The sequence below is a fragment of the Pseudophryne corroboree genome, chromosome 6 (genome assembly GCF_028390025.1).
Source record: "Pseudophryne corroboree isolate aPseCor3 chromosome 6, aPseCor3.hap2, whole genome shotgun sequence".
Lineage (NCBI taxonomy): Eukaryota > Metazoa > Chordata > Amphibia > Anura > Myobatrachidae > Pseudophryne > Pseudophryne corroboree.
This window is the reverse complement of record NC_086449.1, coordinates 6,046,870-6,060,961: the sequence shown is the minus strand read 5'-3', so window position 1 is coordinate 6,060,961 and position 14,092 is coordinate 6,046,870. Positions and strand designations below refer to the sequence as shown.

The 14,092-nt window shown below is 46.7% G+C and overlaps 1 protein-coding gene across 3 annotated transcripts in view; it reads right to left on the bottom strand.

Moving 5' to 3' along the window:
• NYAP1 (neuronal tyrosine phosphorylated phosphoinositide-3-kinase adaptor 1) overlaps positions 1–14,092 on the bottom strand; it is a 95,772-nt gene that overhangs the window by 65,547 nt on the left and 16,133 nt on the right. For all 3 annotated transcript variants that reach the window (XM_063930112.1, XM_063930110.1, XM_063930111.1), the window contains exon 3: positions 7,482–7,643. In XM_063930112.1, the coding sequence (XP_063786182.1) occupies positions 7,482–7,603 (122 nt within the window). In that variant the 5' untranslated portion in view covers positions 7,604–7,643. The remainder of the gene's footprint in view (positions 1–7,481; positions 7,644–14,092) is intronic.

The window sequence follows — 14,092 nt, the reverse complement described above, 5'->3', positions numbered from 1 at the left end:
ACTGCTCTCTCTCGGTGTAACCCAGGCACATATACTACTGCTCTCTCCCGGTGTAACCCAGGCACATATACTACTGCTCTCTCTCGGTGTAACCCAGGCACATATATTACTGCTCTCTCCTGGTGTAACCCAGGCACATATACTACTGCTCTCTCCTGGTGTAACCCAGGCACATATACTACTGCTCTCTCCTGGTGTAACCCAGGCACATATACTACTGCTCTCTCCCGGTGTAACCCAGGCACATATACTACTGCTCTCTCCTGGTGTAACCCAGGCACATATACTACTGCTCTCTCCCGGTGTAACCCAGTCACATATACTACTGCTCTCTCCCGGTGTAACCCAGGCACATATACTACTGCTCTCTCCTGGTGTAACCCAGGCACATATACTACTGCTCTCTCCTGGTGTAATACAGGCACATATATTACTGCTCTCTCCTGGTGTAACCCAGGCACATATACTACTGTTCTCTCCTGGTGTAACCCAGGTACATATACTACTGCTCTCTCCCGGTGTAACCCAGGCACATATACTACTGTTCTCTCCTGGTGTAACCTAGCCACATATACAACTGCTCTCTCCTGGTGTAACCCAGGCACATATACTACTGCTCTCTCCCACTGTAACCCAGGCACATATACTACTGCTCTCTCCCACTGTAACCCAGGCACATATACTACTGCTCTCTCCCACTGTAACCCAGGCACATATACTACTGCTCTCTCCTGGTGTAACCCAGGCACATATACTACTGCTCTCTCCCTGTGTAACCCAGGCACATATACTACTGCTCTCTCCCGGTGTAACCCAGGCACATATACAACTGTTCTCTTCTGTTATATAAAAGCAATGATATATAAAACAATGATAGAATATACTTCTACAATGCGCACTGGACTACTCTCCACTCTCAGGGGATGCAGTTACAATGTAGAGAGCTCCCAGCTTTAGTAGTAGAACATTCCCTTACGCAAGGGTCCACCCTATTCAATAAATAAATATTAGTGATTTCCTTGTACACTCGCGCTAAGTATATCCTCATTTCTTATGTCCTATAATCCACCTACTCTGAGAATGATAAAACTACTCTGAGAATGAGCCACATACGCTGAGAATGAAAAAACTACATGGAGAATGAGCCACATACGCTGAGAGTGAGCCACATACGCTGTGAGCCACTTACTCTTAGAATGAGCCACGTACGCTGAGAGTAAGCCACATACGCTAAGAGTGAGCCACCTACTGTGAGAATGAGCCACGTACGCTGAGAGTGAGCCACATACGCTGAGAGTGAGCCACCTACCCTGAGAATGAGCCATCTACGCTGAGAATGAGCCACATATGCCGAGAGTGAGCCACCTACCCTGAGAATGAGCCACCTACGCTGAGAATGAGCCACATACGCTGAGAGTGAATTGGTGTGCATTATACACCGCTCATTCATTTTTGAAAATAAACGATATCACACTATCAGCATCCTTTTATCTCCCCATTTATATATATCGCATTGATGGGAGGAGTTTGAAACTTAAAGGAGGAAAGTGTGAATATTGCTGGGCATATACGGTGAAAAGGATTCGAGTGATAGGAATAAGAACTGCTCAACGCAAAGAAGGAAGGACAATTTATCCACAAAGTACAAATATAAGACTCTTGATATACCCTAATCAACATATGCGCCTTTCCATGTTTGTAATTTGGTATGCTAAGAGTGAGCCACCTATACAGTGAGCCACATAGGCTGAGAGTGAGCCACCTACACTGTGAGCCACATATGCTGAGAGTGAGCCACCTACACTGTGAGACACATATGCTGAGAGTGAGCCACCTATGTTGAGAGTGAGCCACCTACGCTGAGGTAGCCACCTACACTGAGAGTGAGCCACCTACGCTGAGAGTGAGCCACCTACTCTGAGAATGAGCCACCCACATTCTCAGAGGATGTTTAAGTGATTCTTTGGTGGACTGGAGGAACTTGGAAGGAGGGCAGGAGAGGTGGGACAAACTGAAAAGTGCAACTGACCTTTGTATCAAAATGGTTAGGAAAAGCACCAGGAAAAGGAAGCCAGTGTGGTTCACAAAAGAAGTATCAACTGGTGTGAAAGCAAAAAAAATGGCTTTTAGGAAATACAAACAGACTCAAAATAATAATAACAAAGAGGTGTATCTTGACAGACGGAAGGATGTTAAGAAAGTGATCAGACGTGCAAAGGCAGAAGCTGAGGAGAAAATGGCCCAGTCAGTAGATAAAGGGGGGAAAACTTTTTTTAAGTAAATAAGTGAAAGGAGAAAATCAAATGGAGGAATAATAAGACTTAAGACAGAGAGTGAGCATTTGGTGGAGGGTGACAAGGCAATAGCAGATCACCTAAATAATTATTTTTGCTCAGTATTTACTACAGAAGGAGAAGGGAAGGGGCCACAGTTAAGTTGCAAGTACATTCATAAAAATAAGGTAGATGAAAGTACATTTACAGAGGAGAAGGTCCTAACAGAACTTTCAAAACTAAAAGTGGATAAATCAATGGGACCAGATGGGATACACCCAAGTATCCTCAAAGAGCTAAAAGATGTGCTGGTTACACCTTTAACATAATTATTTAACCAGTCACTAAATACAGGTGCTATTCCAGAGGACTGGAAAAGAGCAAATGTAGTTCCACTGCACAAAAGTGGAAGCAAGGAAGAAACAAGTAACTACAGGCCAGTAAGCCTTACATCAATGGTAGGGAAAGTAATGGAAATACAATTAAAAGAAAGAGTTGTGGAATATCTTAAATCAAATAACTTACAGGATCCAAAACAGCATGGATTTACTGGTGGGAGATCATGCCAAACAAATCTTATTGACTTTTTTGACTCTGTGACGAAAATAATAGATCAAGGGGGAGCTGTAGATGTAGCATATCTAGACTTTAGTAAGGCATTTGACACTGTCCCAAATCGCAGACTGCTAAATAAACTTGAAAGCGTGGGGGTGGATTATAAAACAGTTAAATGGATAAGAACCTGGTTGCAGGATAGGAAACAGACAGTTGTAGTTAATGGAGTGCAATCTATGGAGGGAAATGTTACCAGTGGAGTACCCCAGGGATCTGTACTTGGTCCAGGTCTCTTTAATATCTTTGTTGGTGACATTGCAGATGGTATTGAAGGGAAGGTATGCCTTTTTGCAGATTATACAAAGATATGCAACAGGGTAGACATACCGGGAGGGGTCAAACAAATGATTGATGACCTAGGTAGGCTTGAGAAATGGTCAAGAACATGGCAACTACAGTTTAATGATAAAAAATGCAAAATCATGCACTTGGGTCTCAAAAACCCAAAGGCTAAATATAGTATCAAGGGTACTATAATGGAAACTACTGAGGAGGAAAGGGATTTAGGAGTCACTATTTCAAGTGACTTGAAGGCAGGAAAGCAATGCAACAAAGCAATGAAAAAGGCAAGTCAGATGCTTGGTTGCATAGGGAGAGGAATCAGTAGCAGGAAAAAAGAAGTGATAATACCACTGTATGGGTCATTGGTGCGGTTCCATCTGGAATACTGTGTTCAGTTCTGGAGACCATGGGGTATATTTACTAAGCTCCCGATTTTGACCGATTTGGTGTTTTTTCTTCAAAGTGTCATCTCGGGAATTAACTAAACTGAAATCTCGGCAGTGATGAGGGCATTCGTATTTTTTTTTTAAGTCAAAGAAAAAAATTACGAATGAATACACCATCGGTCAAATACGCCTGTTATTTGATAGAACTCTGTAATTTACTAAAATTTGTATTTCACAAAAACTGCCGGCAATAGCCAAACACTGCCGTGAAAAAATACAAATCGTAAAAAAAAGCAGTTTTAAAACAGACCTGCTTTTTTTTACCGTGTTCTGATAGTCATGCACGGATCCATGATATTCGTGCATGGTTATCAGTGGGAATGGGTGGGAAATGATGTAAAATGAGAAAAAAAAATGCGTGGGGTCCCCCCTCCTAAGCAAAACCAGCCTCGGGCTCTTTGAGCCGGTCCTGGTTGACAAAATATGGGGGGAAAAATGACAGCGGTTCCCCCATATTTCATCAACCAGCACCGGGCTCTGCGCCTGGTCCTGGTTAAAAAAATACGGGGGACAAAAAGCGTAGGGGTCCCCCGTATTTTTAAACCAGCACCGGGCTCCACTAGTCAGGTACATAATGCCACAGCCGGTGGACACTTTTATAGTGGTCCCGGCGGCCCTGGCATTACATACCCAACTAGTCACCCCTGGCCGGGGTCAAGGGGTCCCCCCCTCCAGCCACCCAAGGACCAGGGGTGAAGCCCGAGGCTGTCCCCCCCATCCAAGGGCGGCGGATGGGGGGCTGATAGCCTTTTGAAAAAAATGTGAATATTGTTTTTAGTAGCAGTACTACAAGTCCCAGCAATCCTCCCCCGCAAGCTGGTACTTGGCAAGTACCAGCATGCGGTGGAAAACCTGGCCCGCTGGTACCTGTAGTACTACTACTAAAAAAATACCACAAAAAAAACAGGACACACACACCGTGACAGTATAAGTTTATTACATACATGCACACCTCCAAACATACATACTTACCTATGTTCCCACGAGGCTCGGTCCTCTTCTCCATGTAGAATCCTTGGGGGACCTGTGAAAAAAATTATACTCACATAATCCAGTGTAGATTCTGTCCTTTGTATAATCCACGTACTTGTCAAAACAGAAAAACGGAAACCCGACCACGCACTGAAAGGGGTCCCATGTTTACACATGGGACCCCTTTCCCCGACTGCCAGGACCCCCCCTGACTCCTGTCAAAGAGGGTCCCTTCAGCCAATCAGGGAGTGCCACGTCGTGGGACTTTGCGGTCAGCGGTGAGGTTACTTTCGGTCAACCGCTGACCGCAAAGTTCCCACCATTGGATACAATGGAGCGCATAGGCGCAACATTGTATCTCTGCCGTGTGCTGCCTCACAGACACTACAGGAGCACACAGACAATCAGGAGAGTGCCACGACGTGGCACTCCCTGATTGGCTGAAGGGACCCTCTTTGACAGGAGTCAGGGGGGGTCCTGGCAGTCGGGGAAAGGGTTCCCATGTGTAAACATGGGACCCCTTTCAGTGCGTGGTCGGGTTTCCGTTTTTTTGTTTTGACAAGTACGTGGATTATACAAAGGACAGAATCTACACTGGATTATGTGAGTATAATTTTTTTCACAGGTCCCCCAAGGATTCTACATGGAGAAGAGGACCGAGCCTCGTGGGAACATAGGTAAGTATGTATGTTTGGAGGTGTGCATGTATGTAATAAACTTATACTGTCACGGTGTGTGTGTCCTGTTTTTTTTTGTGGTATTTTTTTAGTAGTAGTACCACAGGTACCAGCGGGCCCGGTTTTCCACCGCATGCTGGTACTTGTGGTTCTCCAAGTACCAGCTTGCGGGGTAGGCTTGCTGGGACTTGTAGTACTGCTACTAAAAACTATATTCACATTTTTTTCAAAAGGCTATCAGCCCCCCATCCGCAGCCCTTGGATGGGGGGGGGACAGCCTCGGCCTTCACCCCTGGCCCTTGGGTGGCTGGAGGGGGGGACCCCTTGATTTAAGGGGTTCCCACTCCTCCAGGGTACCCCGGCCAGGGGTGACTAGTTGGGTATGTAATGCCAGGGCCGCCGGGACCACTATAAAAGTGTCCACCGGCTGTGGCATTATGTACCTGACTAGTGGAGCCCAGTGCTGGTTTAAAAAATACGGGGGACCCCTACGCTTTTTGTCCCCCGTATTTTTTGAACCAGGACCAGGCGCAGAGCCCGGTGCTGGTTGATGAAATATGGGGGAACCCCTGTCATTTTTTTTGCCATATTTTGTCAACCAGGACTGGCTCAAACAGCCCGAGGCTGGTTTTGCTTAGGAGGGGGGACCCCACGCATTTTTTTTTCCGACTTTAAACTATTTTTTGATTTTTTTAAAGATGCACAATGAAACCGTGCACGGATCTCACAGATCCGGCCGAGTTTCATTGTTGTAATGTCGGCAGTGTTTTACTATTCACTCCCGTAAAACACTGCCAAAAAAAACTAATGACATCGACATCGGAAAACACGAAAATGTAAAATACGGCAGCTTAGTAAATGAGGCGTAAAAAATTCAAAAAGTTGCACAATTACACATTCGATGTCATTCGTGATAAATCTCCCTCCAAATCGGCACAAATACGAATTTTAGTAAATATACCCCCATATCTCCAGAAGGATATAAATACATTAGAGAGTGTACAAAGAAGGGCAACTAAAATGGTGCATGGCCTACATCACAAAACTTACCCGGAAAGGCTAAAAGATCTTAACATGTATAGTTTGGAGGAGAGAAGGGAAAAGGGGGACATGATAGAAACTTTCAAATATATCAAGGGTCTTAACAAAGTTCAGGAGGGAAACATTCTTCAAAGGAAGAGAAGTATTAGAACTCGAGGACATACACTGAGACTGGAGGGGGGAAGTTCAGAGGAAATTTAAGGAAAAATTACTTCACAGAAAGGGTAGTGGATAAGTGGAATAGCATCCCATCAGAGGTGGTAGAGGCTAAGACTGTAGAGCAATTTAAACATGCTTGGGATAGGCATATGAATATCCTTACAAAGAATTGAGGTTCAAAAAGGGTTGAGATTGCCTAAAGGATAAAAAAAAAGGGGCAGACTAGATGGGCCAAGTGGCTCTTATCTGCCGTCAAATTCTATGTTTCTATGTACACTGAGAATGAGCTACCTATGCTGAGAATGAGCCAGCTACTCTGAAAATGAGCTACCTACTCTGAGAATGAGCCACCTACTCTGAGAATGAGCCACCTATGCTGAGAATGAGCCACCTACTCTGAGAATGAGCTACCTACTCTGAGAATGAGCCACCTACTCTGAGAGTGAGCCATCTATGCTGAGAATGAGCCATGTATGCTGAGCAAGTCACCTACGCTGAGAATAAGCCACCTACACTGAGAATGAGCCCCCTATGCTAAGAATGAGCCACCTACTCTGAGAATGATCCATCTACGTTGAGAACGAGCCACCTACGCTGAGAGTGAGTCACCTATGCTGTTAATGACCCACCTTCTAGGAGAGTGAGCCAGAGACACATCTCTATCTTATTTCAGAGAGCTCTCTTTGTAAAACTAAGTATACATCCTAAAACTAGGTGCTCCATACTGCAAGAAACCACATTCCTCCTTCAAATGCTTCGCAGGGGCCCGTGAACATTTCTGCTGCTCTTGTCTGAGTAGGTCATGGGCGCATTCTTCAACCTAGACCCAACCACCCGGCTGCTAATCTCATGCTATTCACCAATTTCTCCTGATTTAATAATAAAATGAACACACAAACGTTCCTAGAAGTATTACCATCCAGGTCTGAGATACACTCATACTAATCCACACACCTTTCACCTACTATCTTCAGCCACCTTAGTCTAGTGTCCTCCAAAGCTCTGTGTCCTCCTACCTCTTCTTGGGCTCCTCTTCTTTCTGTCTCCACTCCACCCGGCTTTTCCTGTACAGCAGATTCATAGCGCCAGCCTTTTCTATCCCGAGAAATGACACAGTGTCAGAGGAGCTGGGGGTCATCTTCTGGAGTCTGACCTCTAGACCCCCGTGAAGGTGGACACTGTGTGTGACAGAAGAGAGTAAGTTTATGAGATTCAGGATAGGTCTCATGCAGAAACAGAGCAATGATTTCTGGTATTTCTGCTTCAGCCAACAAGGATAAAATAACTATCCGATTTTCACGCAGCTATGAGAGATGCCATTTGTCCAGTCACGATACACCTACACCGCAGCAGCACACGAACAGTTCACAGACTGCGCTGTGTCAGAAATACCGCAACCATTGGCCTGAAAGCCGATAATCATCCCTTATTGCTACTCGGATAATTTGCCCCTTTTACCCATGACAGCAACGAGTGATATGTGTGCAGATGGCCTATCGCCCACCTTATATACCCACCAAGCCAGCGCACTATGCGTGACGTACTTCATGGGCTGCCGACGCCAGATGTAGGAGGTGGGCATAATAGTGTGACTCGCCCGTGTATGTGTAGGCTTCCTCACCCCCAACTGAGTCCACAGCCACCTTACTTCATGCAAAACTGTCCGTTTTCTGGGAGTGTCTGGGAAAACGCAGGTGTTCCCAAGCGTTTTCAGGGGTCAGCCTGTTTCAGGCCCCGATCAGCCTGATTCTATCGCACTGTAGGAGTAAGTCCTGGGCTACGCACAGACTGCACACATTGGAAAAATCATTAGATGGTGAGTGAGGTGCGAACGGATTTGCAGATGTCCGCTGTCTGACAAAGTTTTCGCACGGCGTACGCATGCATTCGCACACTTGCACAGGGCGGGTTTTCACTCTCCCTGGGCGGCGACTATCCGATCGCAGACCTCTGCAAATTTGCAGCACAGCGATCGGGTCTGATTTAGGCCCTTAAACACCCAGGAATGTGCCTTACTGTGGCCACGATGCAGGGAGTGAAAGGGTTAAGTGTTCAATGGTGTGAGGTTATGTTGGTCCAATGGGAGGGCTTAGGGGCATCCATTTTATGTGATGTGAGGAGAGAATCTGCCTCTTTTTAATTTGCTTCCAAGGGAAGGTGGACGTCTCTCATTTTGTGAGTGCATCTTTCTGTTATATTTATCTGTTTCTTTTCTTCCTTCCCTCAACTTTCCTAGTTCTTCTGAGTTTCTTACTGTCCTCTGTTCCTTCTTTATCTGTCCCTTTCTTTTCTCGGTTCTGCTTGCCTCTGTGCTGCAAGGTCTAGGCTCCGGGGCGTGGTGGGTCATCCCTGTCCAGTTTGCTGATGCCATTGACCCACACCATCCAACAGGCGCTACTCGTCTTCCTGTCTGTTGTCCGAGGCTTGGAGGTCCTTCCTGGTGGTGGCCATGGTTCTTCCTTTGCCTGCTGTACCACTGGCAGGGGGTGGCTAGACGTCATAGGGCTCTTGTATCCTCTCCGGACACGAAAAGCTCTTCTGAATCTAATGCCCCTATGGTGTTGGATTGTGGCTGCAAGGAGCGTGGCTCGTGTGTGTCATAAGAGGGGACACCAGGCAACTTCATTGGCCGGGGATAGGCATGAGCCTACTGATTGGGGGATCATCTAATCAGCGGAGTGTGCCTGGTGGCTCTGTTCCTGCTCTGCTGGATGTAGTGCCTGCTGTGACTTCTTTGCCGTCTGTGGCTATGGTGGTGCTGGCGGGGCCTCTGGCTAGTCAAGCCGTAGCCGGTTTGTTAGTCTCCCTAGTGGGGGTGCTGACGCTTTGTTGTCTGGCCCTACCCCAGCTGAGGAGGATGGTGCTGCCTCCGTCATCTAACCCTGAGATTGTGGTGCAGTGTGCTAATACCACAGTCCTGCAGGGTCAGCACCAAGGGTAGATATGTTGATGTCTTAGCCCTTACCTCTAAGGTGCTTCGGGCTCTGGTGGCCACCAAGAAAAAAGGCGGTGTGGGTGAGGAGGTACTTGAATTGGTTACAGGTTTTTTTTTTTCATTTTTACTGCTCGTTATCTGAGAAAACATCCAGGAGAGGCCATAAATATGGCGCGTTATTTGCACCTGATACATAGGCTCTTGTGATCCTCAGGCAGGGTAGTCTGGAGACGGAATTTTGGTACAAGCAGCATGGCGTCCGCACTATGGCATTTGGGCAGTGAGATGTGGAGGTTTGGTTGGAGGTCACTATGCCTAACCCAGCTTCAGCTGTTGCTCCCAAGGGTCGGTGTTTTCAGCAGGCCGTACAGTCTGCCTTTCGTTCAGCTGGCGCCACGGGTTGCCAAGGTCATGTTATGCTTTAAACAATATCAATGGCTCCTCAGGGTCTAAATGCCACTTTCACCACCTGTGTGCTCCCCACACAGCCAAGGAATGTTCCTAATCTGCGGGTCCTCCCTTGTCTGCTAAACCCGGCGATGGGGCGGATCCTAAGTGAGGCCCCGTCTCCACTCCGCGTGGATGCCATGTGCTTTTGTCTGGTCAGGTATCCTCTGCGGTAGAAGGCCAAGTTTCTACTGGAACGTTTTGCTGCGGGTTTTTGACTCCCCGCGCTGGCTGACGTCGCTGCTGATTGTCCTAGGAACTTGCGTTCTGCTATTGACACGCCACAATTTGTGAAAGCAAGGGTGATGAAGGAGATTCAGTTGGGTGCATGTTCAGACTTTTTTTTTAAAACATCTTTTGTCAAATCTGGTGCTGTCTCCAGTGGGCGTGGTTCCTAAGAAGGTGCCGAGTAGTAGTGGTTCTCATTCACCCAGCAGTTCAGTTAACTACGCCATTCCACAAGCATTGTTCAGGGTTTGTTGTAAGTCCTTTGGTGCAGCCATTGACATTGTGAGTGCTGCTAGACCTGGTGCGTTGGAGGCCTAAGTTAAATCTGTTTTTCGCATCCTGACTCTTTCAGATTCATGGGCTTTAGGCCAGGCTAAGGATTCTATGTCGATATGCTATGTTTTGGGGCCTATATGGAGGGTTCTTGGTGGGCTGCTCCATGGCCTACTGACTGGGTGACGGAGAAGCTCACCAAGAATCTTCTCTTGCTGGAGCTTTTTCCCATGGTGGTTGCCCTTGAGCTGTGGGGCAAACGCTTGAGGGATTGGCATGTTGTTTTTTTTTGGTGTGACAATATGGGAGTGGCACACGCCATTAACAACCAGTGGTCATCATCTTTGCCATGTTGCACTTGCTTGCGAAGCTGGTTTTGCGTTGCCTGCATTGTAACATTCAATTTGTTGCTTGTCACGTACCTGTTTGTGGACAACGCCATTGTGGACGCCTTTTCAGTGGGTTATTTATTCGCCAGCTGGTGGCTGCTGCTGCTTTGGTTGGTGACATTTGCCCCACTCATTGTTGGCAATTTATTAGGCCGGAATGGAGGGGCTAGCATGTTAGCCTGGGACGGTGTGGGCATATCAGTCAGCGTGGAGCCAGCGTACCTCCTTTTTGCAGCGTAAATAGCACAGTAGTAAAGCGATTCGTCAACTACTGATGTTGTTTATTTGGGGTCTGTATATTTCGGGTAGGTCCAGGGCAGTCATGGAGCTCCAGCTAGTTGACATCTCGTTTTTCTTGCGCCTGCGTGTTCTCCACGATTTTACCAAAAGTTTTGTTGTTCGTAAGGCCCTCAAAGGTTGGGCTCGTTCCTCTGGATAGTTGGGGCCCTATTTAGGTTTAGTTGCTCATTGAATTGTTGGGCGTATGGCCTGCAATGTGTTCTTCCCCTTTCGAATCTTTTTTGTTTCGGCTCGCCTTTGTGATGGCCTTTCACGGGGCTTTTTGCATCGGCGAGTTGGTTGCTCAATCCAGGCGGGGTGCACCTCCCTTGTTCAGTGCTCTCATATAGATTGCTGACACGGTGCGATGTTGCATTCATTGCAAGATAGACCAGTGCAGGCAGGGTAGATAGGTATCGTTAAGGCCTTTCTACGATGCCTTCATCTGCCCCATCATTCTGGCAGTTGAACATCATGCAGTGCGCCCGACGGGGTCCGGAGAGTGGCTGGTGCACAGGGATGCTACACCTTTGACAGTGTTTCAGTTCCAGAGCGTTTTTCGGTGGTGTTTTAGTGCTGTTGGTTTGTCCCCTGACTTTGGCACTCACTCATTTGAGGTTGGGGCATCCACCAGCGCCACGTCCCAGGGTTTGTCGACTTCTGAGATAGACTCTCGGACACTGCAAATCCAGTGCTTATAAGTGGTACATGCGTTGGAGTGTTGCTATGGCTGAGTTTGTTTGGAATGACTGCTTATTGGTTGGTTATTTTGCGACTTGGGAGCTTTGGCCAGCTATCCCCGGTGGTGGTGGGGGTCCTTAGGGGATAGTTCTTTTTTCCCACTGAGCAATGAGTATGATTGGCCTTGAACTCCAGGTAGATTTTAATTGGTTTTACCTCAGGTCCAGTCGTTCCCTTCCCTCCTTCTTCCCCCCTTTTTTCTTCCCTGTTTCTGATGTTTTGTGTCGGTTGGTGCGTTTGCTGTTTTGGTTAACTTAATTTATTGCTTTTATTTACAGGAGTCCAGTTAGATCACTGCCCGATCTAGTTTGTGGGACATTCATTTGTGTTTTGGGCGGTGCGTTCTCCCATGACTTGCAGGAGTTTGTGGCTTGATGAATTATGCAATGTTTTGGCCACAGGGGTTTGTGGTGGGACTCACTGTTGCAGTTGTTACAGTCCGCTCCTGTGCCTTTTGGGGCCCCGGAGGTTCTAGTGATTCATCTCTGAGGGAACAACCTGGGTACCAGGTCTTTGTTGGAGCTTCATTTTGATATGGTTTATGACTTGGAGACTATTGTGTGCTGGTGGCCATGGAGTACAATGGTTTGGTCATGAATCATCCCCAGGCAGCAGCGGAGAAGTGGTTTGTTGGGGGAGGTTATGGATAAGGCTAAGAAGAAAGTGAATGCCTTAGTGTCTAAAAGGGTCGGCATGTTGGGTGGCTTTGTGGTGGAGCATCCTTGAATTACGTTTCGTGATGCGCACTTGATTCATTCAGATGGTGTCCATTTATCAGAACAGGGTGTGGTTTTATTCTTGGAGGTGGTTTTATTGATTTCAATGGTTTGGTTTACATATGGTGATGGGTTCGGCCCCTGTAAAAAGGTACTGAATGTGTTGGGAAAGAACGTCAGTCCAGTGGTCACACTTGAGACTGAACAAAAATAGGATTTTGGTACTTACCAGGTAAATCCTTTTCTTTGAATCCATAGGGGGCACTGGAGTACTCTTGGGATATGGACGGCTTTAGCAGAACAAGGCACTGAATATTTAAATTTAGTAACTCTCCTAACCTCCATATTCCCAGAGTACCTCAGTGTTTTTTACTGAGCCAAACAGGAGCGATAGAGAGGATGACAATGGAGAATTACATATAACATAACGGACAACAATAAAGTTGACACATAACGTTACTGACAACTAAACAGTTGACACCATAACCGATAGAACTTGAAAATTTGAACCAGTCGGTGAGAATGTGTTACCATAAGATCCTCTGAACTTACCACAAACCAGGTAAAACTGCTCTGGGTGGGTGTCCAGTGCCCCCTATGGATTCAAAGAAAAGGATTTACCTGGTAAGTACCAAAATCCTATTTTCTTTTTCATCCACTAGGGGTCACTGGAGTACTCTTGGGACGTACCAAAGCTTCCCCCGTGGGCGGGAGAGCTGTTTGGCACCTGTAACACTGGGTGGCCAAAGCTAGATGCTGATGCCGCAAACGTATCAAACTTGTAAAAGCGCACAAATGTGTGCACTGATGACCATGTAGATGCACGGCAAAGCTGCGTCGTAGAAGCCCCACGACCAGCTGCCCATGAAGTTTCCACAGAACGTGTGGAATGAGCTGTTACTGATGTAGGCGGCTGTAACCTAGCATGAAGGTAAGCCTGACGTATGGTCAGTTTAATCCATCTGGATAAGGTCTGCTTAGAAGCTGGCCAACCCATCTTGGCAGCATCATAGAGAACAAACAACGTATCCGTCTTACGAACTGTAGACGTTCGGGATACATAAACGCGTAGTGCGCGTACCACATCCAAAGTTCCAGAATCTTCTGTTAACACAGGAACTACTATTGGTTGATTGATGTGAAAAGATGACATTACCTTTGGCAAGAAAGCGGGATTCGTCCGAAGTTCCGCTCTGTCATCATGAAACACCAAATACGGTGGCTTGCATGACAAGGCACCCAAATCTGAAACACGCCTTGCCGAAGCTAAGGCTAGGAGAAAAATTGTTTTCCAAGTGAGAAACATAATATCCACTTGTTGTAAGGGTTCAAAATATGAAGACTGTAAGAAATCTAAAACCAGATTCAAGTCCCATGGCGCTGTAGGTGAAATGAATGGAGGCTGTACTCTGAGGACACCTTGCAGAAAGGTGTGTGCAGACGGCAATAGAGCCAATCGTCTTTGAAAGTAAATTGACAAAGCAGATACCTGCACCTTTAGTGTAGATAAACGCAGTCCTCTATCTAACCCCATCTGTAGAAATAACAAAAGAGGGGATAACTTGAAAGATGATGTCGGAAACTTCCGAGCTTCACACCAACCTATATAGGCACGCCAA